General features: G+C 40.4%; 1 protein-coding gene across 1 annotated transcript; it reads right to left on the reverse strand.

Annotated features, from left to right (window-relative positions):
- Window positions 1–2,140: 2,140 nt before the first annotated feature.
- LOC149467283 (C-C motif chemokine 8-like) lies at window positions 2,141–21,469 on the reverse strand. Its single transcript, XM_089671955.1, has 4 exons — window positions 21,325–21,469; window positions 14,199–14,319; window positions 12,142–12,340; window positions 2,141–4,331 (listed from the first exon to the last, which is right to left on the reverse strand). Exons 1-4 carry the CDS (start codon window positions 21,416–21,418, stop codon window positions 4,272–4,274), a joined length of 474 nt encoding a protein of 157 aa, XP_089528081.1. The 5' UTR covers window positions 21,419–21,469; the 3' UTR covers window positions 2,141–4,271.
- Window positions 21,470–22,887: the final 1,418 nt, after the last annotated feature.

Below are 22,887 nucleotides of genomic sequence, written 5' to 3' on the forward strand. Positions count from 1 at the left end.
AAAGCTAAAGCCTCTAGCCTTACCCTTAGTCTTGCACATTTGTACAAGCTCCTCTCCGGTACTGAAATGGCTTACTGCACACTGGAAGCTTGTCACAATCAGACTTGGAATGTTTATTTTTCCAGGTGTGAGACTCAGGGGTTTCACCCTCACAAGTATGTGGTTGGCCAAATTCTGGCTTTCCCCAGTCAGGAATAGATCAGGGGTGGTAAAGGTCAAGTATAGGCCTAGGCATTTTTTGTTTTTTTTTCAAGAAAACAATTGCCTCACACTCTTTGGTGTGGACTTTTGTGCACATTGTTCTACCAGTTAAAGCGGAGTTCCAGTCACACGCTACAAAAATAAGTCAGCAGCTACAAAAATTGTATCTGCTGACTTTTAAAAAACAGTCACTCACCTGTCCTTCAATCCCGCAATGTCTTCCCCGCAATCCGTTTCACCAGCCGTCCGGTGTTCCCAGCTCCGTCATCTTCAATGTGGGCACCTGACTGTGCCAGCTTGCGGCTTCACAGCCAAGTGCCCACTGCGTGAGTAGCGCTCTGCTTTCTGAATGGTCCCATAGTCTTCTGGGACCTGTCACGTGTCCCAGAAGACTACAGGGAGGGAGGGTGGAAGACAACTTCCACTTCTGATCACATAGGCAATCGCAGCAGAAAGCGGAAGTGGGAATGGGTACCAGTCAATTTCAGGTACTCACTCCCCAAGGGTGCCAATCCTTAATGAGGAGCAGGGGACCAGTCTTTAAGGCAGTACTTCCCCTTTTGGGTGGAGCTCTGCTTTAAGACTCTGTTGACACAATGGAACCTCCACTTGGTACTTTCCCTATTGCAGAATTCTCCATTTGAATCCGTCTGAGATGTACTGTTGTTCCTTCTGTTTCAAAAGAGTTTTTTCTGGATGCCATTACTTCAGCTCTCAGAGTTTCAGAATTGGTTGCTCTTTCATGTAAGAAGCTGTTCCTGGTACTCCACCATGCCAAGGTAGTTTTATGGCCTCATCCATCCATTTTGGTTCCATCTCAACCAGGACATTGTGTTGCCATCCTCGTGCCCCAACCCTCAGATGACGGGGTTCAAGGCCCTTCACACCTTTTGGATTTGGTTTCTATTAGATGGTACCTGAAGTCAACTGCTCTTTGTGCTTACTGAAGGATCAGGGAAGGGTCACACAGCTTTCAAATCTATCATTTCTCATTGGATACAGCAATGTATTTCTCAAGCTTATGGCTTAGAAGGTGGGGTTTTTTCTGGTGAGGGTCCATTCTGATAGGAGTGTTGGTGCCTCCTGAGCTATTCATCTTCAGGCCTTGGTAGCTCAAGTGTATTCAGCTTCTACCTGGTCTTCAGTTCATACTTTTACCAAGTGGATGTTGTGCCACTGAGAATGCTTCCTCTGGCTGGTGAATTTTGCAGGCTGCTGAGTGATGTTCTTACCTTTTTGGGTTTGTGGGTTGAGTGACTGGTTGCCACATTGCCCTCCCCTCATTTCCTGTAGGACATTCCTATCATCATGAATTTGAAGAGATGCTTTGTGTCCTGGGATGTGCAAAAAGAAAAATCAGATTTTTGCCTGTAAAATCTGTTTGTTGCAGTAAATCACAGGACACAGAGATCCTGGACCTATACCTTGTAGTTCATAGTTTGCTGCAAAAACTGGAGCATTGCCTAATCGAGAGTGGTTTTGTCAGGACGGGGATTTCCTGTTTTTTTTTTTTTTGCTAGTGTCCAGACACCTGAAGGTGGCAGTATAACTATATCTTTATGAACATGAATCTGATATTTATTAACATTTGAAATATGCAGAATTGGTAAAGAGATGAAATTAGAAAAAAAAGTTCTCGGCATTGCTACAGCACCATAGAAATTGTATACCTGTAATATGGGCCTTTTCTTTTTCTAATTTCCACATTGATTTTTTTTTTTAGATTAAAACTGCTTTTTTCTGGATTTCTATTTTTTGGATTTAAATTTTTTCTTTTTTTTTTCTATTTTTCAATCCTGCGTTTTCCAGCTTCAGAAAAGGTCAGCATGCTAGATCAAAAACACGAGAAGCAGGAAGCTGCAAAACAGCTTCTGTTTGCAATTTATTTTCTTCTATAGATAAGGCTTTACTGTATTCAGGTATGCTCACAGAACAGATACAATTTTTAAACAAAAAAGTTTATTGCATGAACAGAACCAACACTGTCAATGAGAGAAAAATAAAACTGAAAGTGCATTACAAAATGTTTGGTAAAGCTCGTAGACAAAATAAAACTCGACATGCAAGAAGACATCAAACCACAATTAACCACTTATCCTCCAGAAGATTTACCCTCTGTCCTGACCAAGCCATTTTTTGCCATACGGCGCTGTGTTAATTTAATTGACAATTGCGTGTTCATGCAACACTGTGCCAAAATGAAATTTATGTCCTTTTTTTCCACTAATGCAGCTTTCTTTTGATGGTATTTGCTCACCTCTGCTGTTTTTACTTTTTGCATTATTAACAATAATAAAACATATCCAATAAAAAACATTTTAAATTCAAATTTCTTCTTACATTTAGGCAAAAATGTATTCTGCTACATATGTTCAGTAAAAAAAAAACCTGAATAAGCGTATATTGATTAGTTTTCGCAAATGTTTTAGCGTCTACAAACTATGGGACATATGCTGGAATTTTTTTTTTTATTCTAGTGAATTATAGTGGGACTGTGAAATTGCAGCGGACATTTTTACACTAACTGACACTTTTTGGGAACAAGTGAAACTAAGACAGTGATCAGTGCTAAAAATATGTACTGATCACTGTACTAATGCCACTGGTTGGGAAGGGGTTACCATCTAGGGTGATCAAAGGGTTAAGTGTGTGCCTAGCTATGTGCTTGTTGTACACTAGATGGTGCTGGCACAAGGGGAAGTGATAGATCGTGTTCCCAGCTCTGCAAGGACACATTATCCATGACTTTCCCCTGTCACAACACAGCTGTACCTATGTAGTCCCAGCTGTGTTCTTCCTACCCGCCGGAGGATCTTCAGGTGCCGCTGAAGATCCAATTACTGGGACTCACAGAAGCACGCACTCACCCTCGTGAGGCCGAAGTGTAAAATGACATGTCTGTGTGTGTATGTATATATATATATATATATATATATATATATATATGATTTTGGACAGGAGAGCCATCCTGTAGCAGTAAAACTGCTATAGGGTGAAGGGAAAGTGGTTAAAACCGATGTGGGTAAACTCTGCTCTACATGGAGGCTGGGTAAACAAACAGGTTGGCTAAACATTTTGTCTTGGAATAAGTCCTTCATACACGATGTGTTCTGCAGAAGTTGTGATCGATTTGAGAATCTTTTTTAACAAACATGCCCTGTAAGCTTTAACCCTAGATATAAAATAATGGCACTTGCCAAGCATCAAAAGTGCTTGTAGAAAAAAATGGAAGAATTATTCTCACTGTGCATGTGCTATATGGAATTGTTGACAAAATTGGGGACAAAGTCACTGTAGATACTGGTGAGTTTTGCCATTTCAGTGAAAACAATCAGATCTATAATTATCGTTATTCTTATTGAAAAAATGTGGGTACCAATAGCCTAATTTTGAGAATTACTATAGAGAAAGATGGGAACCATGTTGGGGTGGTAGCAGAGGACTGAACAATTTTATTTACATTTTATATAAAGCAATCTTTTTTGTTTTGGGTAGTTTAGGAAATGGTAAATTCACTATCAAGTCTCTTTTTTTTTCATTGCCTTTTTTTGGGAGATTTTTATGCACTTCTTGTTTTAGAGACTAAACATGTAGTACAATTAAAACTTCCCAAAATGAGGAAAGCCCTTTTATTAGATAGTTCTCTCATTTGAGTAATTCTCTTCTATTCCTGTTCTGATGACAGCTCTAAATTTTGGATTTAGCTTTCATATTCATAATTGCTAAAAAAACTAGCAATAGAGGATCTAAATAATTTTCCCACATGTATCCAGAACGGAAAAAAAAAAATTGCCTTTGAATCCAGAAAGAAATGCTTGCATTGTGAATCATTCATCCAATATATGTTTTATCAATACTGATATATTACTAAAACTACAGCTTAATATGCAAACTTTTGCACTTACAAAATGCAGTTAGCAAATAAATACATAAAATCTATAAAAACTAGCTTATAAAAAAAACACATAAATACAGAAATGTCTCCTGGAAGCAGATGCATTGTTTGAGAACAGTCTGTAGGGGGCAGTCCAGCTGTGGCCTAGTGCAGAAATTGCTTGCATGTCATTCACTTAAGAGATTGTTTGAACAGTGGCTGCAGCTGTGGATGGAAACCAGGGGGATGTCACAGGCTGGAAGAAAAAAAAGGTGTGAAGTTAAGTGTGATATTCTACAGACATTTGTTTCTATACTTGTTTTCCAAGAAGTTGAAGGTCATTATCATGTGGTAATACTTTGGGTATGATTGATGCGTCACTTTGCAAGCACCTCTAACCATAAGAACAAGTTTGGATTTACCATAACTGACAGATTTGTTAACTTGCCTCCATATTGACCCAAATAAATACAGGGACAAAAAATATGGGTTTTATTTAAAGCCAAAGCATATCCCTGTACACTTCTTCAATCAGCCATGTCCTAACTCACTGAGCAACATTTTTGATTGAAACAGTGTGAAGGGAGGCATGTCAGATCATTGGAGACCTAGACTACCATGTGCTACAGCTGACATTGGACTTGTATTTTAGTCTGTTCTGTAGCACTTAGAAAAGCATAAGCCTAAAAGAGGAGCAAATGTAGCATTTGTGCAGCCTGTCTGTATTACAGTAATAAAAAAGAGGATTCAACTGGAATTTAACTTAACAATTTCATAAATACAATAACTAATTTAAAGCTGATGTTTAGATATAGCAATTTTTACATAGATACATTGGTCCAGTGTGGACCAATATAGAGTATATTGCCAAAAGTACTGGGACGCTTGTCTTTACACTTTCATGGCATCCCAGTCTTAGTCTGTGGGGTTCAATATTGAATTGGCCCACCCTTTGCAGCTATAACTGCTTCAATTCTTCTGAGAAGGCTGTCCACAAGGTTTAGGAATGTGTCTATGGGAATGTTTGACCATTCTTCCAGAAGTGCATTAGTGAGGTCAGGCACTGATATCGAACGAGAAGGCCTGGCTTGCAGTCTCCGTTCTAATCCATCCCAAGCGTGTTCTGTTGGGTTAATGTCAGGACTCTGCAGGCCAGTCAAGTTCCTTTCCCCCCAAACTCGCTCATCCATGTCTTTATGGACCTTGCTTTGTGCACTGATGTGCAGTCATGTTGGAATAGGAAGGGGCCATCCCCAAACTGTTCCCACAAAGTTGAAATTGTCCAAAATGTCTTGGTATGCTGACGCTTTAAGAGTTCCCTTCATTAGAACTAAGGGGCCAAGCCCAATCCCAACCCCTGAAAAACAACCCCACACCAAAATTCCCCTCCACCAAACTTTACACTTAGCACAATGCAGTCAGGCAAGTACCGTTCTCCTGGCAACCGCTAAACTCAGACATGTCCATCATATTGCTAGACAGAGAAGCATGATTCGTCACTCCAGAGAACATGTCTCCACTGCTATAGAGTCCAGTGATGGTGTGCTTTACACCACTGCATCCAACGTGCTGCATTGCACTTGATGTACAGCTTGGATTCAGCTGCTTGGCCATGGAAACCCATTCTATGAAGCTCTCTACACACTGCTGTTGTGCTAATCTGAAGGCCACATGAAGTTTGGAGGTCTTTAGCTGTTGACTCTGCAGACAGTTGGTGACTTCTGCACACTGTGTGCTTCAGCATGCACTGGCCCAACTCATTTTATGTGGCCTACCACTTCACGGCTTAGTTTCTGTTGTTCCCAGTTGCTTCAACTTTGTTATAATATACTAACAGTTGACTGTGGAATATTTAATAGCAAGGAAATTTAATGGATGGACTTATTAAACAGGTGGCATCCTATCATGGTACTATGCTGGAATTCACTGAGCGACCCATTCTTTCTCAAATGTTTGTAGAAGCAGTCTGCATGCCAAGGTACTTGATCTCATACACCTGTGGCCATAGAAGTGATTGGAACACCTGAATCCAATGATTTAGAGGGGAGTCCTAATACTTTTGGCAATATAGTGTAAGTATGTATGTTGCATACCTGTAGGATCCCCTACTACAATGATCTCCACTATCTCTCGGCTCCCATGCAGAATGCCTGCCCTGCTGATTGCTTGGCATGGGCGTCTTTCAGGAAACACTTTGCATTCCCTAAATGGATTACCACGCTTTCAAATGTTTTCCACTCATTGAGAAACTGCAAAGTGTTCTCTGACTAGTATCTGTGTCGAGTACAGGACCCATAAGCTACTGGCTACTAGCAGGAGTTCCTACTATAGAGATTTCCAATTTCCTCATGGATTACAGAGCTATGGCACATGCTTACCAAGCTGAAAATTGCCATACCTGCACGTTGGCTAAATGGTTAACACTTCTGCATGGCAGTACTAGGGTTGCCGTTTGGAATCCCAACCATGGCACCACCTGCCTGGAGTTTGCATGTTCTCCCTGTGCCTGTGTGGGTTTCCTCAGGGTACTCCGGTTTCCTCTCACACTTCAAAGACATGCTGGTAGGTTTTGGCTCCCATCTAAAATTGGCCCTAGTATGTGTATGTATGAATTTAAGTTAGGGACCTTAGATTGTACGCTCTTGGAGGGTTAGAGACTAATGTGAATGTACAATACATATGTTAAGTTCTGCTTAAATTGATGGTGCTATATAAGTACCTGTAATAATAATAATACCTAAACATCAGCTTTAAACTGTACCCAGTACACAACATGATAAATGTTGGTTATCAGAAGGGGGTCTTTGGTGTCTGTTAGCCTAAAGCCTTGACTAAGTTCCACTTTTGTTCCCACCACATCCCACCTGCTTGAGGACAGTCCCAAATTTCAAACTAATCACTTTCTGACTTTCAAATTGACTGAACCCCTGGTAGAACTGACACGAAAAAGGGTAAGCACCATACTACTACATGGGCCTCCATTTTGTAACTGTCCCACACTTCCACAGACCCCAAAAAACTTCCTAACCCACCAAGCTGCTGTGGCATTCTTAATGCACTCTAACCCCATTTTGGCACATTAAATGAAGGAGTGTGGGTGGGTCAACTTTTTATGTATTCCTCCTGCAATTAACTTTATTTCTCTAGGTCTGATTTTGAGTATGTGCCAGTAGGCGGCTTTTCCCTGTACAAATCTTGACTGTACATTGATATTATCAGTAAGAAAGATAATCTCATGTAGTATTATGTTTTATCACAATATTCAATCACAATCATGTATTATCACGATATTCTAAACCAGGTGAGGACCAGGCTAACAAGGAAATTTCAAGTAAAGAGTTAATCCTAAGAGAGGGGGCCAGGTTCACATTTGTGTATTGTGGGAATGCGCTTTGCATTTGCAAACGCGCAGTGGTGCCATTGTTAAAATCACCTCCACGCACCTTGCTAATGCGTATGTTTGCACACACCAAAACGTTTAGTAACCATTGTGCACGCTCATGCTGCCTGATTTTTTTCAAACGGTAATCCACTTTTTTCTATGTCATTTTGGCATGTAGGGCAGCCCATTAAAATTAATAAGGTGCCCTAAATGTGACACACAAAAATGCACACCCACGGTCACACCATAGGTACATAGACCATTTTGTACTAATATTTAAGTGTGTGTCTTCCTTTCATGGTCTGTCATAAACAATTTTTTATTTTCTTTGCACATGATGGAGTATTCTTATCTAAGTGAGTTTTGATCACATTCATTAAGCTCTGCGTAAAATTCAGTTGCAAAGTGAAGAACTTATTTGCTTTTAATAAATCAGCCCCTACCTGTCCAGTCCACTGGTGGAGATACAGAGAGCATTATAGTTTCCCCACTCTGCACAAAACCAATACAAAACTATATGCCTCATAATGTCCCATATGAAGTCACACATAAAAAAATCTGCCTGCCCTGTATTCATACACAGCTAGTCAATAAGGGCAGGTGAAATTTAAAAAATATATTTTATTGGTTGCAGTATACACAACACAAAGGCGTAAAAAAACACAGAGGCGTGTAGATATGTATTGCAATAGGCTCAATCCTCAAAGATATAACACAAAGTTAAGGATCTTTATTCAGCCATGTGACTGTAAGTTTCACATTTCCCATTTCTCTGCTGAAAATAACTGCATTTTTTTTTAAAGGATCTTTATCCTGGTGTGTTAGCTCTGTCTATAACACACCAGGATAAAGATCTGAGCCTTTCTGAAAGCCATTGTATGTTACATTAGAGCTGCAGCTAGTTCCAAGTTCTATCTCTATGTATTTATCCAGTTTTAAATATCATTCTTTCACTTTTTGCTGTTTACATTTATCAAATATTCTTTGAGTGGATGAATAGAAGATGAAAGCTTGTAGAGTCAGTTCTAATTCTCTCAGTGTATAAACAGGTAATTACATCATTATGTCATTTATAAGTGAAATGCAGCGCTGCTGAAGCCTTGTCATAAGAACTTCCCCATATGGGGCTACTGTGGGGCTTTCCAGGTTATGTAATCCTGCTTTATGAAAATTTACTTAAATGACTGCAAGTTTTCTTTCCTCAAACTAACACTCCCTGCCTCACCAGAGTCAAGTTGCACTCAGCAAAGCCATTTATTGTAGTTTTGTACAAGATTTCACAAGAAATTACATCATCTGTTGAATACAGGGCATGCAGGCTTATTTAGCAGTATGGTACAAAGTAATTGATACCTGTAGCAGATAATCCCTTACAGAAATCAGTTCTAATCATCTAAAGAAAATGGATAAAATAAACAGAAGCGCTGGGTGTAAATTCAAGTAAGTACATAATAAATGGGTTCTTTACTGTTTCCTACTTAAAGCTGAACTCCAGGATTTAAAATTGTTTTGTATACTTACACTGGTCCTGCTTGGCACAATGTAAATATACATATCGGATTCCTGATGGGTTCTTGGGGAAGTTAAACTCACTGTCATAGTTAGTGCTACTATAGCAATAGCTGCAGTCTTTCAGGTCCTGCTCTGGGATGTGTCAGTGGTTCCCTTCATCACACTAATCCCAAGGGAGTTGCTCCCTTGGCACAGTCACCATACATAAAATGCCTGGTATTTTTTTGACAATACAAGGTGTTTTCTGCTTGGATGAAGGGGGATCATAACATCTCCTCCCCACCTTGTCAAATCAGAGAATGCATTATATTCATTGAAGAAAATACAAGGCATTCTATGAATATGGGCCGTGACAAGTGAATGATCCCCAGTGGTCAGCTGGCAGAAGGGAAGTGACTTTCATAGAACACAGCAGGGCCCAGGAGTCTGCGGCTATCATAGTAGTAGCGATGACTACTACAGTGATTTTTTAGCTTCCCCAGTGTGTGCCTTTTGTGTGCCAAGATAGAACAATATAAATATACAAAAATGATAATTCCTGGAGTTAAGCTTTAATATACAGTAACTGTACAATGATTATGCTTTGAAAGGACCTGTTTAATATCTCAACTAATCAAAAAGCCAGTTACCCAAAATAAAAAAATGAAGAATATATGCTCACCTCTCTGGTGGCCATTGTCTCCTACTTCAGGTCAGTTTTAGCACTGCAGCCTCCTCTGCCCCTTGCAGTGTCCCTTTCCATGTTTTGGGCTATGTCATTACAGGACTTAATAATGATGAAGCTTGTTGAACTGTACCAGTGCAGCTCAGGGGAAGAAACTGATGGTAACCGTAGCACTGGAAGGGATGAGAGGTAGAAGACACTCTGCCGGTTAGGGGAGAATGCTACCCGTTCTCTTGCAGGGAACTGGCCTTTTGATTCAGTTAGAGACATGTCAGGGTCTTCTCTCAATGCAAGTATATCAGTTTATGATACGCACAAAATGTGCTAATTGATTTGACCCCAGCAGTTGTCTAGAAAATATGACAATCACACTGTTTAACATACAGATTGCTGCAGCTTTCTATGAATCTACATTTCAAACCAGGGGCGGACTGACAACTCATGAGGCCCCCGGGCAATAGGGGATCATGGGGCCCCTGTTTCCTTGCCCAAACTCAAAAAAGCCTATGAAAAAGGTACCAGGGGCATCTCATGGGGCCCCCTACTGACCCCGGGCCCTCAGGCAGTGCCCGAGTTTCCAAATGGTCAGTCCGCTCCTGTTTCAAACTCAGGCATGATATTATTAAACAGTGATATATATTAAATTGTGAAATTTCCATAAAGACTGATAATGACACTGCTTATGAATATGCCATAGTTTCCTACTAATGCACCAGAATTTGGGGAAAAAAACAGCAATAGCAAAAATAATGTGGCAAAATAGCTTTGTCACTTTACCTTCATCTGCTGTTGGTCATGTGTGAGACAGAGAACCCCACATCATACGTAATGCAGCAAGCTACAGCTTTTGTGTTACAGGAAACCTTTCCACTGGGTATTGCCCTACCTGACTTTTCATTCTGAAAATGCTGTTTGCTTGGTTGTTAGGGCTCATGTACACTGCAGCTGATAAACTCACGTTTAGGAGCTATTCAGCATTTTTTTCAGCAACTCCTGAACTCACCCTAATGTTTTCCTATGTGTCCATGTACACATCATCGTTTACAGTCGTTTACAGGCAGCTGAGTTTACAGTAATTTTTTGCAAGTAGAAAACTTGCGTTCAGCAGTAGATTTTATCAGCGTTTCAAACGCAAAACACTTGCAAACACGTGTAAACGCGGCTAACCGTGTTTATAGGCGTTTTCATTTTAATTTTTTTTTAACTCTTCCATTTCCAGGTGATGTCCAAAGCCTTTTTTCATCATGAAAAATGCATGCAAAGTGTTTTCTCGGTACTCAAATGGACCTGGTACACCATACTTTGAGGTTTTGCATGAAAAAAAATATGTTAGACACTGCTGCAATCATTTCTGCACAGAAATGATACTGGAACACATCCAAACACCACACGAAAAAAAACAGCTAATCTCAACAAATACTGCTCTCTCTGCTTCTGCTCTCTCTATTTCTCGCAAAATAGTTAATTTGTTACTGTTTATCAGTGCTTTCTTGGCATTTTGAAAGGTCTCCTGAGGTTATCTTAAAAAAAGCGCTTCTAAACGCAAACACTCATAAACGCGCATAAACGAGGTATGCAAACGCGGTTAAACAGATGTTTTTTAATCTATGTTTTCCAGAAGTCAGTTTCCATCATTCAGAAGTGTCCCATGTACATGAGACCTTATGTTGTCCCCTCTGATTCATTTTCTTTTTTTTTAAATACATACTTGTTCCAAGTCAGTGACTCCTAAAGTCTTGATGCCAGTGGGAAATAACTTTTAAAGCCAAACTCCAGCAAGGTCCATCTCTCCAACTTACATGGGAACATTATAGTGGAAGACTGAAGAGAGAGGACTGAGCTGCAGAGGATCAGCAGAGCTGGGGGTCCACAGCAGGAGAAACTAGCAATGTCACAGGTGGTGCAAGCAAAGGAGCAATAAAGAGAAAGGAGGATCAGCAAACCAGAGGATCAGCAGAGCTGGGGGTTACAGGTGAGTGTGGGATCAGCAGATTTGGGGGTACTACTGAGTTTGGAGGATCAGCAGAGCTGGGGGTTACTATTAAGCGGGGGATCAGCAAACCTGGGGGTACTAGTGACTTGGGGCATCATCAGAGCTGGGGGTACTACTGAGTTTGGAGGATCAGCAGAGCTGGGGTACTACTGAGCAGGGAATCTGCTGAACAAGGGTACTAATAAGATGAGCATCTGCTGAACTGGAGTGCTAATGAGCTGTGGGTCTGCTGAGTGGGGGTACTATTAAGCTGGGGTTCTACTGGGCCCCTTTAAAACAAATTGAAATTCAACACACACACACATAAAGCATTTGCCAAGGTTCATTAAAGCTTCAAAAAGCATCATTGAAGCATCACAGAAGCATAAAAAAACACATTAAAAAAGCATTTTGAAGCGGTAGGCGCTTTAGGTTCAGTGGAAGGTATGTACTGTATTGAAAGGCCTCTGAACCCCTGGTTATAATTCACTGATCTCTAAAATGAGGCTAAGAATGCATTTCATTTTACTACTTACCAGCTTTGGGTTCTTATTTTTTATTTTCTTTTTGTTCTTTTTGTTCGACTTCTTTCCACGTTTTCCTCCTTTACCTCCTTTGTTACCCTTACCACTCTTCGGTAGTTGGACAGTCCCTCCACTCAGCTCCTTTACTTTTTTCTGCACCCATGTGGCTTTGGGGTCAGCACAGAAGGATCCATTGGCCTCTGTGCGGAATCTAAAGGAATGACGGTATATAAAAATTGATAATTTTGGTAGATTCAAGTCAATGCTGGATTACTGAGTTAGAAAAATGTGCATACAACTCCCATAATATTTACTCCTTACTTGGTCAAATATGTATGGAGCAAAACATTGTATATATTTAAGTCTTTTTAATTTGCAGCAGATGGTAGAAATGTATACATTTCCACTTATGCCCTTAAAGCTGATCTCCATAGAAACACAGTTTAATGCAGCCAAGTAATACTATGAAAATAATGAAATGTGTTTTCTCTCTTGATCTCAGTTTATGTAATCCAAAGAAAAGCAGCACTAGGAGAGGGAGAAGCAGCACTAAGAGCCAATCAGTCTATGCTGCATTCATGTGTCCTGTAAGTGAACTTGCTGATAGCAGGAGAGAGCAGAGTGAGCAGAGGGATGACTTATTACTGTATTGCGGCTCTTTTAATGCTAACTAAGCAAAGTATGACAGTTAGTTTGCCCGGAATATAGCTTTAGGTGGTGAACTTGCTACTCAAGTCCTGCAGGGCCCAAGTGCAGAATATTTACAGACTGGTAGGCTTTTGTCACAAAATAGGACCGATTGAGGTTACCAGCCCAGATACACTTTACACTAGGCCCCAAAATACCTTTAGACACACAAGTCCCTCTGGTTATGCCACAGCTGCCAAATAGCCAATGTAGCTTTGATGTATGCATCTGAGCTCAGAATGTTTAATCAATACCTGATATCACGGTTTCCCCTGTGATCCTGTACCAGCCTCAGATCATTTGACATCAACAAAACAGACATTTTGTTATTAAAGAATTTTCCATAAGTGGAAATCTTAATTTGCAAGCCTTGTTTCCAATTACTTACATTGTTTGAGGCTAGGTTCACATCAGTGCGGGTAGTGCCGCTGCGGATCCGCACGAAAATCAGTGCAGCCTCACCACCCGCACAGAAGAATGCGGACCCGCGGGCGGGTGCCATTAGTTCTAATGGCATGCCACCTGCACTGGAAAACGCAACCGTACTGTGAACTTCGGTTCCCATGCTGCGTTTTCAGAAGAAGTGCAGGACTTCTCTGCGTATCACAGGGCATGGGAGTCCATTCAAATGAATGGGCTCTGGTGCCCGTGCAAAACGTGACCCGCACGGGCGCATATATGTGAAACAGGGCTAACAAACTGAAGTTCAAACATTAAGAAGAGGATACCAGTATGTCAGAGCAGACAATGTGTGATACATTAACAAACTGTAACATTAACAGATTCCCACTATGACAGAATGTGTGATATAAGGTGAAACTGAAAATTAGAAATGCTCAGAAGCAGATGGGGAATTTTTATTTAACCCCTTCGCGTCTACCCTGACTTCCCTTTAAACCATTTGGAATGCCCGAGGGGTTGGGAAAGATCCTGCTGGCCACCAATTTCTTTAGCCCAGCCTGAGAGCTATCCTCAACAGCTTGGTCCTTGTGCTGGGAACACGCAATGAACATGCACAGTGCACATGAACATCAGCCACCTAATGATGAATATGTGTGGCCACCCTTTTGCCACCACACTTGTGTTGGGTGTTTGTAAAAGGGGTTAAACTGGAAATCCCCCTTAAAAGTGTTCATGTAGCATGTAGAAGGCAGGCCTTCCTAGGGACTTGTATGATCAGAATATTTTATTGCTTTTAGCAACCAACCAAATTACTATCATTATAAACTCTGCATTGCTGAAATCATAGTTGGGATGTGACTGGTGATTGCAAGCAGCCACAAATTTTCTTGTCAGCACATTTTTCATACATAAGCCCATTTGCAGCTTATATTCTGTCCCTGCCAGTCCAGTAAAAGAAACATACACTATTTAATACTCACATGACGGCATAAACGCAGCGATTAGCTACCTGCTGGATCTTGTAGCTTACTATTGGAAATTTGATATTTGCCCTGGACACTGCAGTACAGCAAGTAATTTGGACTGTGATGGGTCGGCGATCTGAAATACAAAAGCAAATATTAATAGAAATATATCTATGGAACATGTTGGAGGATGTACAGTACATGTTTTCTTTCCTTTTGAGTTGACATGATGGTTATGCTAAATGCACCTGCTTGTACAATATTTTGGCTGCCTAAGGCAAATGTGTAATATGTTTTCCATAGGAAAAGAAAAGGGGGAATTAATAGGGGCCCCCCTTTTTTATGGGACTGTGGCAGGGGAAATAAGGATTCAAGTCCCCCTACTGTATAGATACAGTGGGGGAACATTCTAGAAGGTTAGTAGTCCCCCCCAGTGGTGTGAGGAGGAGAAAAAACTGCTAAAGTTTCAAGTCCCCCATAGTATACTAATATAATGAGGAAACTTATAAAAATAGGAGGTTTTAGTCCCCCTCTACACCTGGACAATTTTAAGCCCCCCCAGGGTATATTATATAATGGGGAAGATTCTATAAATTGGGAGTTTTTAGCCCCCTACTACCCCTGGACATTCCTGGAAGAAAAAGTGACCAATAGAGAGAAGAATTAGAGAGGAGAGGGCTATAAAAGGGGGGTCTGTTAACGGAAAAAACAGAAACCTGGGAAGCATCTCTGTGGTGCTCCCCCCCACCCGCCCATTTTTGTTGAGGCCAATATTATTCATAAGTATCATATTAAATGATGGTAGAATAAGTAAGTATGTAAATTGCAAAAAGCTGTATGGTTAATGAGTAGGGTTGATAAGTGTTGTGTTAATAAGTACAGCTTGAGTCGTAGTCACTAAGCTGGGGATTTGAGTAAGCTTAATTTAAGTGAAAATGTTTTCCAATTATTAGTAAGCTAATATGTAAAAATGAAGAGCTTTATAAAGAATGATATTTAAACCAAAAATAAAATGGCCGCGGCCAAGTTAGCACCAAACAATAAGAGTTGTGGTCTTTTATTGTATAGAATAAAGAATACTGCCTACAGTCCCATGTATTTTCTATATTTATGTATTATCTTCAGGAGTTGGGCTAAAAGATAGCAAGTAAACATGAAAATATTGATATTGAATATTTTATATTTAAAACTTTCAGCCAGAAGGCGGAAAATATGGGTTTTTTTTCTGCAGTTTTTCAGAAAGCTGATATACCTTTATGCTTTCAACACCAGCTCACATAGGCAGATAGACTACATACAGTTGGATTGGCATCCAGATTTACAGTGTAGTAGCAGTCAGTGAATGCAGAGCTTGTGCTGAGCTTCCTTATTTACCATCCCAACAAACACTGCACACACTAAGTATAGAAACACTCTGTTATAAATCTTTGTAAAACAGTCACATAATACAATAAATATAATTCAGATTATAAATGTGAGCTTTTTAGAAGTTTAAAAAAAACTTTTAAAGTGGACATAACGTAAAACTATATTACCAAGGTTGCTAGTAAGGGTATATAAAGAGTAAAAGCAGGATCTCAATATTACCCAATGATGCACCACTTTATACTTCTTAAACTGGTTCCAAAGGTAGAAGGTTTTTGCCCTACTGCATTCTCTGCATTAAGGTTAAAAACCTTCTGTGTTCAGTTCACCCCCCATAGTTACCTGAGCCCAATCTCAATCCAGCAATGGTACCCAACATCAACAGCTCTCTAAAGTGGCTTGCTATGGGGGCACTTGTAAGTGGGGAGGAGCACTGGCCAAAAGAGGAGGATTGGAGCTGCTTTGTGCAAAGCCATTGCACAAAGCTGATAAGTATGACATGTTTGTTATTAACCGCTTCCGTGCCGCCCTTTAGCACAAATACTGCTAAATGGCGACAGGGCTGCGCAAAATCACACATATATATATATATATATATATATATATATATGTGTGTGTGTGTGTGTGTGATTGACGGCCATGCTGTCGATCACCAGTTCCCAGCTGGAGATTCCCCGCCGGCACCCAGCGATCGCTGAAAGAACACTGACAGGGGAGAGGTCTGTATGTAAACAATACAGATCTCTCCCCTGTTAGCTCCAGCATGCTGCTTTGTCAATGCTGGTACAGGGTGGCAGGGCTGCACAAAATCACATATATATGTGATTTAACATTTCCAGGTAGGGGGCGTGCACGCGCGCCGCCCTACCCGCGCCGCCATTGGAGATTCCCCGCCGGCACCCAGCGATCGCCAAAAGAACACTGACAGGAGAGGACTGTATGTAAACAATACAGATCTCTCCCCGTCAGCTCCAGCATGCTGCTTTGTTTTGCTCTGCATAGCACAGCAAAACAAAGCAGCATGCTTACACATTAAAACACAGCACATAGTAAAACAGCACACCGTTAACCCTTTGATTGCCCCAGATGTTAACCCCTTCCTGCCCAGGGTCATTAGTACACTGTCAGTGCTTTTTATTAGCACTGATCACTGTATTAGTGTCACTGGGGATGTCAGTGGCAGTTACTCAGCTTCAGTTAGTGTCAGAATGCCCACACAGTACTACTTTGCACAGCCATCAACCCCAACCAGCTGAAGCCTGCTGTAGACTATGACAGGCTGCCTGCAGCAGAGATAGAGAGGAAGATGCTGCACCTGACCCTGCCATGCACAATAAAATGCTGGGAGGGACACATTGCAGCTGGACAGCTTTAGGGGCAAGGAGCCTAAAAAATGGATGTGAAATGACTGGAAGATGGATATGAACACTGATGTAATCTGAATCAGTATTCAGTTTTTTTTTTGTCCTAGCAAAACACATAGGGGTTGATTTACTAAAGACAAATAGACCTTGCACTTTGCACAGTGCAGTTGCATGCTGCAAGTGCAGTTGCTCCAGAGCTTAGTAAATGAGGTACAGATTAAGTTAGCAAAAACACCCAATCACGTGCAAGGAAAATTAAAAAAACAGCATTTTTGCTTGCATGTGATTGGATGATGGAAGTCAGCAGAACTTCTGCTCATTTACTAAGCTCTGGAGCAACTGTTCTTGTGGACTGCAATTGCACTTTGCAAAGTGCACAGTATAGTTGCCTTTAGTAAATAAACCCCATAGTTACATAGTAAGACTGAAAAAGGACACTAGTTTATTCAGTTCAACCAATGCATGCGTGTGTTTGTTAGGAATGCACTGACTAATGCCCTTGTTTAATAAGTCTTTAAAGCACCTTTCATTGGTGTTCTTGTTTGCAGGAGTTTGATCCCATTTAGTAACCTGTAGTAGGGAGCACAGCTTAATAAAGTTTGCTCTTTTAAAATTGAAGGCTCTTGTCCTACCACCATGTCTCCTTTTCCTATAATTTATGATAAGTGTAATTATCTTGTGAATATTATTACCCAACATATCCTTTACAACCACATCTGCACTCAGCTCTGTGTTTGCAATTAGTAGGGCCATCAGAACATTATTTCCAGTTGGGGGTTCCACCATTTGCCTCATGAAATTTTTTAGCATTACATAAAAAAAAATTACAAATCTTAGTAGACTGTATTGATGATGCCCATGTGAAAAGGGCTTTTAACCAGCATCAAATGTTACAGGTATATCTTTTCATTCTGACATCAGTGTACTAAACAGCATGGTGAAACAAAAAACTATATATAAACGTTTTCTGAAATTCTTGCATGGATATTGTTCACTTTGAGGGGAATGTTTTTCTCAACAAATGGAATTTCACTTATATCTTTGGTGGGCTAAAGACTGATCACAAAAATACAGTTTTCCACTGAGGTTAATTGCAATTGTAGATTGCACTAATGTTCCCAGCAGGTGGAATTTTTTATTGGAAATTTCTGGGGCTCTAAGTTATTAAAAGAGAACTGTAGGCAAAACATTTTTTTTTTGGATAGGGTAAAGTAGGGTTATACACTCACCGGCCACTTTATTACGTACACCTGTTCAATTGCTTGGTAACACAAATTGCTAATCAGCCGAACACATGGCGGTAACTCAATGTATTTAGGCATCTAAACATGGTGAAGACTCAAACCGAGAATAAAAATGGGGAAGAAAGGGGATTTAATTGACTTTAAATGTGGCATGGTTGTTGGTGCCAGAGGGGCTGGTCTGAGTATTTCAAAAACTGCTGCTCTACTCGGATTTTCACGCACAATCTCCTCTAGGGTTTACAGAGAATGGTCCAAAAAAGAGAAAGTATCCAGTCAGTGGCAGTTGTGTGGACGAAAATGCTTTGTTGATGCCAGAAGTCAGAGGAGAATAGTGAGACTGGTTCGAGATGATAGAAAGGCAACAGTAACTCAAATAACCACTTGTTACAAACAAGGTATGCACAATACCATCACTGAATGCTTAATACGTCGAACCTTGAAGCAGATGGGTTACAGCAGCAGAAGAACCCGCCGGGTGCCACTCCTGTCAGCTAAGAATAGGAAATGGAGGCTACAGTTCACACAGGCTCAACAAAATTGGACAATAGAAGATTGGAAATATGTTGCCTGATCTAATGAGTCTCAATTTCAGCTGCGACATTCAGATGGTGGCGTCAGAATTTGGCGTAAACAACATGAAAACATGGATCCATCCTGCCTTGTATCAAAGATTCATGGATGTGCAGCCAACAGATCTGCAGCAACTGTGTGATGTTATCATGTCACTATCCACCAACATCTCTGAGGAATGTTTCCAACACCTTGTTGAATCTATGCCACGAAGAATTAACCTCTAAACGCCGGCCGAACGCAAATGTGCGGCTTCCCGGCGTCTGGACCTAGACGCCGAGCGTGGCATATTCGCATTCCATTAAAAAAGAACATTTGTGCTGAGAGCGCGCCCTGCGCGCTCCCTGCACACATGTCCGGTACTCACGGAAAGGTCCCAATCTCCTCTTTCGATCGGGACCTTTCCCGATCATGTGAGTGACATGACTCTAAACCCTGCCCCGCCTCCCGGCTTCTGAAACTCTTAAAGGGCCGGGAAGCCGGCGTGAAGGGGTTATTGCAGTTCTGAAGGCAAAAGGGGGTCCAAACCAGTACTAGCAAGGTGTACCTAATAAATGGCCGGTGTTCAATTGGAGAGCTCCCCCTTCACTTCCTGTCTCATACCCAAAACAGGAATGAAAGGAAATGTCTCCAAATTGAGGGACCTCTGGTTGCCACCAGAAATGGCATCCCCTTTAAAATATTTCCCCTCTATTACTGTTCTGGGAACAACCCAAAATTTGGGGATTTTCTTTCACTTTCAATGGTGACAATAAATATGACAAACGAGGGCACAGACAGCAGTAAAACCTGACAGGTTCACAATTGGCTGCAGAAATTGTGAATTCTGGTAAGGTGTAATAATAATGTTACCTGAAGGTACAAGTGACCAAGTGGTGTTTACTACTGCTTTAACATTTGAATTTGGAATGAATGTCATTTCCCAAATGAAAACCACATACACTGAAAGAAGTTTGTGTAACCGCTACCAGGCGGCAGCTGTGCGCAAAATCACGTATATATATGTGATTTCACGTATATATACGTGCAAAGTAGTGTGCTTAGAGTGAAGCACTAACACAGAACATGATGTAAAACGGCACACAGTTAACCCTTTGATCGCCCCACATGTTAACCCCTTCATACCGAGTGCCATTAGTACAGTGACAGTGCTTTATATTAGCACTGATCACTGTATTGGTGTCACTGGGGATGCCAGTGACACCAAGTCAGTTGCCCCCCAGTGTCAGAATGCCCACCGCAGTCCCACAGTCCTGCTATAAGTCGCTAATCGCCGCCATTACTAGTAAAAAAAAAAAGCCCAGTATATATACCGCCATTTGTAAACGCTATAACTTTCACGTAAACCAATTAATTTACACGTATTGGGTTTTTTTTTAGCAAAGACATGTAGCAGAATACATTTTGGCCTAAATTTAGAACAAAATTTGATTTGTTAAATATTTTTACTGGACATGTTTAATAGCAAAAAGTAAAAAAAAAATTCTGACTTTTTTTTATAGCACAACAAATAAAAAATGCACAGGCAATCAAATAACACCCAAAAAAAGCTCTATTTGTGGGAAAATAGGACATACATTTCATTTATGTGCAGTGTTGCATGACCGCGCAATTGTCAGTTAAAGTAACACAGTGCTGTAATGCAAAAAATAGCCTGGTCAGATAGGGGGGTAAATTCTCTGGAGGGCAAGTGGTTAAAGTGGAGTTCTACCCAAAAGTGGAAGCTCTGCTTGTTTACCTCCTCCGCTGCCATATTTGGCACTTTTTGGGGGGGAGTGGATACCTGGTTTTGACAGGTACCCGCTCCCACTTCCAGCTCATTTTGCCGCGGTGAAGTGTGCCGGAATTTCTGCCCTCCTCCTTCCTGCAAAACACTTCACAGGTCCCAGAAGACCACCAGACCAATCAGAATGTGCAGCACAACTCCAGCATGCGCAATGGGCACCCGGCTGTGAAGCCTTAAGCTGTCACAGCCTGGTGCCCACAGCTGAGCGGGTGAGCACATCACTGGACCCTGGAACAGGTGAGTATGTGTTTATTAAAACTCAGCACATACAGTTTTAGCAGCTGCTGACTTTTAATAAACACAAAAATGACTGGAACTCAGCTTTAAGAAAAATCATCCACCCTGTTCTTTCACATTTTATCATTGCTATAGTAGAAAACAAACGTTGATTTGACCTCACAAAATTTTAGAAAATCAAACAAAAGTTCGATAAAATAAGTAAAATAAAAAGTTTCTAACAATATTCTAATGCTTTACGCAAAAGAAAAAAAAATTGACCTCACAAAATTTTAGAATATCAAGCAAAAGTTTGATAAAATAAGTGAAATAAAAAATTTCTAACAAAATTCTAATGCTTTGTGCAAAAGAAAAAGCAGTTTTTTTCATGAATCTGTATCAAAATATCACCTATCAGTATAGAGCAAGCAGAACCATGACTGGTGATTCCTGGCTGATTGCTGGGAGTCACTGCTCTTTTCACATGTTCCTTACAATGTGATTCCTAGAAAACTCAAACAAAGCAAAAAAAAAAAAAAGAGTTCTTTTCTTTACACTTTCATCAGGAATGATAAAGACAGCAATGTGATACTTACAGTCAATATGAGTTTCCTTTGAACACAACACTCCGTAGCTAAGACAGGTAACCACAAGCAGCAATACATTGCGCACTGAGCTGTGTGGGAGCATCTTGCTGCACTGACCACTGACACATGGACCTGTAGACAAGGCTACATTGTCATATATAGCTCAGTACACATTGGATTCCAGTTCTCCCCTCCGCCTTCTAAGAGGCGGAGTACAAGTTGCAGCACTGAAAGGAAATTCTTTAAAGGAAAATAAAAACTGAATCAGAAAATTCTCAGCTGTTTACGTCACATTTAGATTCCCTTCTCAGTGAATAATGACACTGAAAGCTGCTCATGTGTCCAAAATGACTGTTCTAGTTTCCTATCTGCTATCGATCTTTTAAGGGGACAGTCCTTGGCCCTAAAGCCCTCTACCTCTCTTTTATTCTTAACTTTACTATGTACATTTAGTGCTATTTCATACCATGCCATGCGTTTCTGTGTGATTCAACCTCATGTAAAACGCACTGTTTTTGCGATCTGCAGCGGTGTGTCAATAAACATTTAAAGACACACCAAACACAGGTGACAACCCCAGTGCTTATTCAAGCATCAGAGCGCATCCAGTTATAGTGCATTTTAAAAAGTAGTGCATGGACTACTTTTGGCACGGTGCTTTGCCATTTTAGCCTATTCAAAATTAAAATGTTACTAAACCCACAACAGTAAAGTCAGTCTGTATATGAAGTAAAGCATGCTTGTTATACTCACTGTGGAACCTAAGGGGTTAATCCTCTGCATTGTGTAAAAAGGCTGTGTAGCGCTCACCACCGAAGGAGCCGCTGGAATTAATGGGCACTTCTGTCCTTACTTCAGTGATGAACCATATATATATTGGATCCGCAGCACACCAGTACACCTTGCACCTTGTGGGAAGTTTTATAACAGGCTAATATCTTTATATCTTGTGAGCCAAGCTGTGTCTACTAAATATCCACCCTAAAACACAAATCTGGACAGAATATGTCCTTGATATTACTGGATCGCAAACACCCAACACATAACTACCACTGTGTGCATAAATTATTTCACCATAGTGTGTTGCGCTCCTTATTAATTAATATCTCTTTAAATACTTATAATCCCAAAATAATCATGTATTTCCTAGTGATCTAATTTACAAAAAATCTTTACACATGAGTTCATACCTTTACCCAAAATTCATATATAATAATAACTTAGTATATTTTTTTAAAAAATATTGAAAATCCTCAATAAAACATATTATTAATCCATATCCGTGATTATATAATTAATTATAATTAAACCAATTGTGCATCATGATTAGTGAAAAATAATAAATTAATATCAAAAAATGCGAATAAATACTCATATATAATTAATTAATTAATTTTGTGCAAAAAATAATGTCCCATTAATCAAAAAAATATAGTGACTCTGTGCTTTAATTAATCTTCAATCCGTGACTGATTGTGAATCCGTGACTGTTTGTGAATCCTCCAATTAGTGCAGATGTAAGCTCACCTCCTTATCTGCCTACAATTAGGCTATATGCGCTTTTGGTTCACC

The sequence above is a fragment of the Staurois parvus genome, unplaced genomic scaffold (genome assembly GCF_062004578.1).
Source record: "Staurois parvus isolate SC_StPar_1 unplaced genomic scaffold, SC_StPar_1.0 ptg000116l, whole genome shotgun sequence".
Taxonomy (NCBI): Eukaryota; Metazoa; Chordata; class Amphibia; order Anura; family Ranidae; genus Staurois; species Staurois parvus.

Bases quoted from the DNA above. Each gene is read 5' to 3' on its own strand.
- LOC149467283 (XM_089671955.1), bottom strand. From the start codon at position 21,418: ATGCTCCCACACAGCTCAGTGCGCAATGTATTGCTGCTTGTGGTTACC. The intron at 12,341-14,198 runs GTGAGTATTAAA...TCATTCCTTTAG, and splicing joins CGCTGCGTTTATGCCGTCAT to ATTCCGCACAGAGGCCAATG. The intron at 4,332-12,141 runs GTAAGTAGTAAA...TTTTTCTTCCAG, and splicing joins AAAATAAGAACCCAAAGCTG to CCTGTGACATCCCCCTGGTT.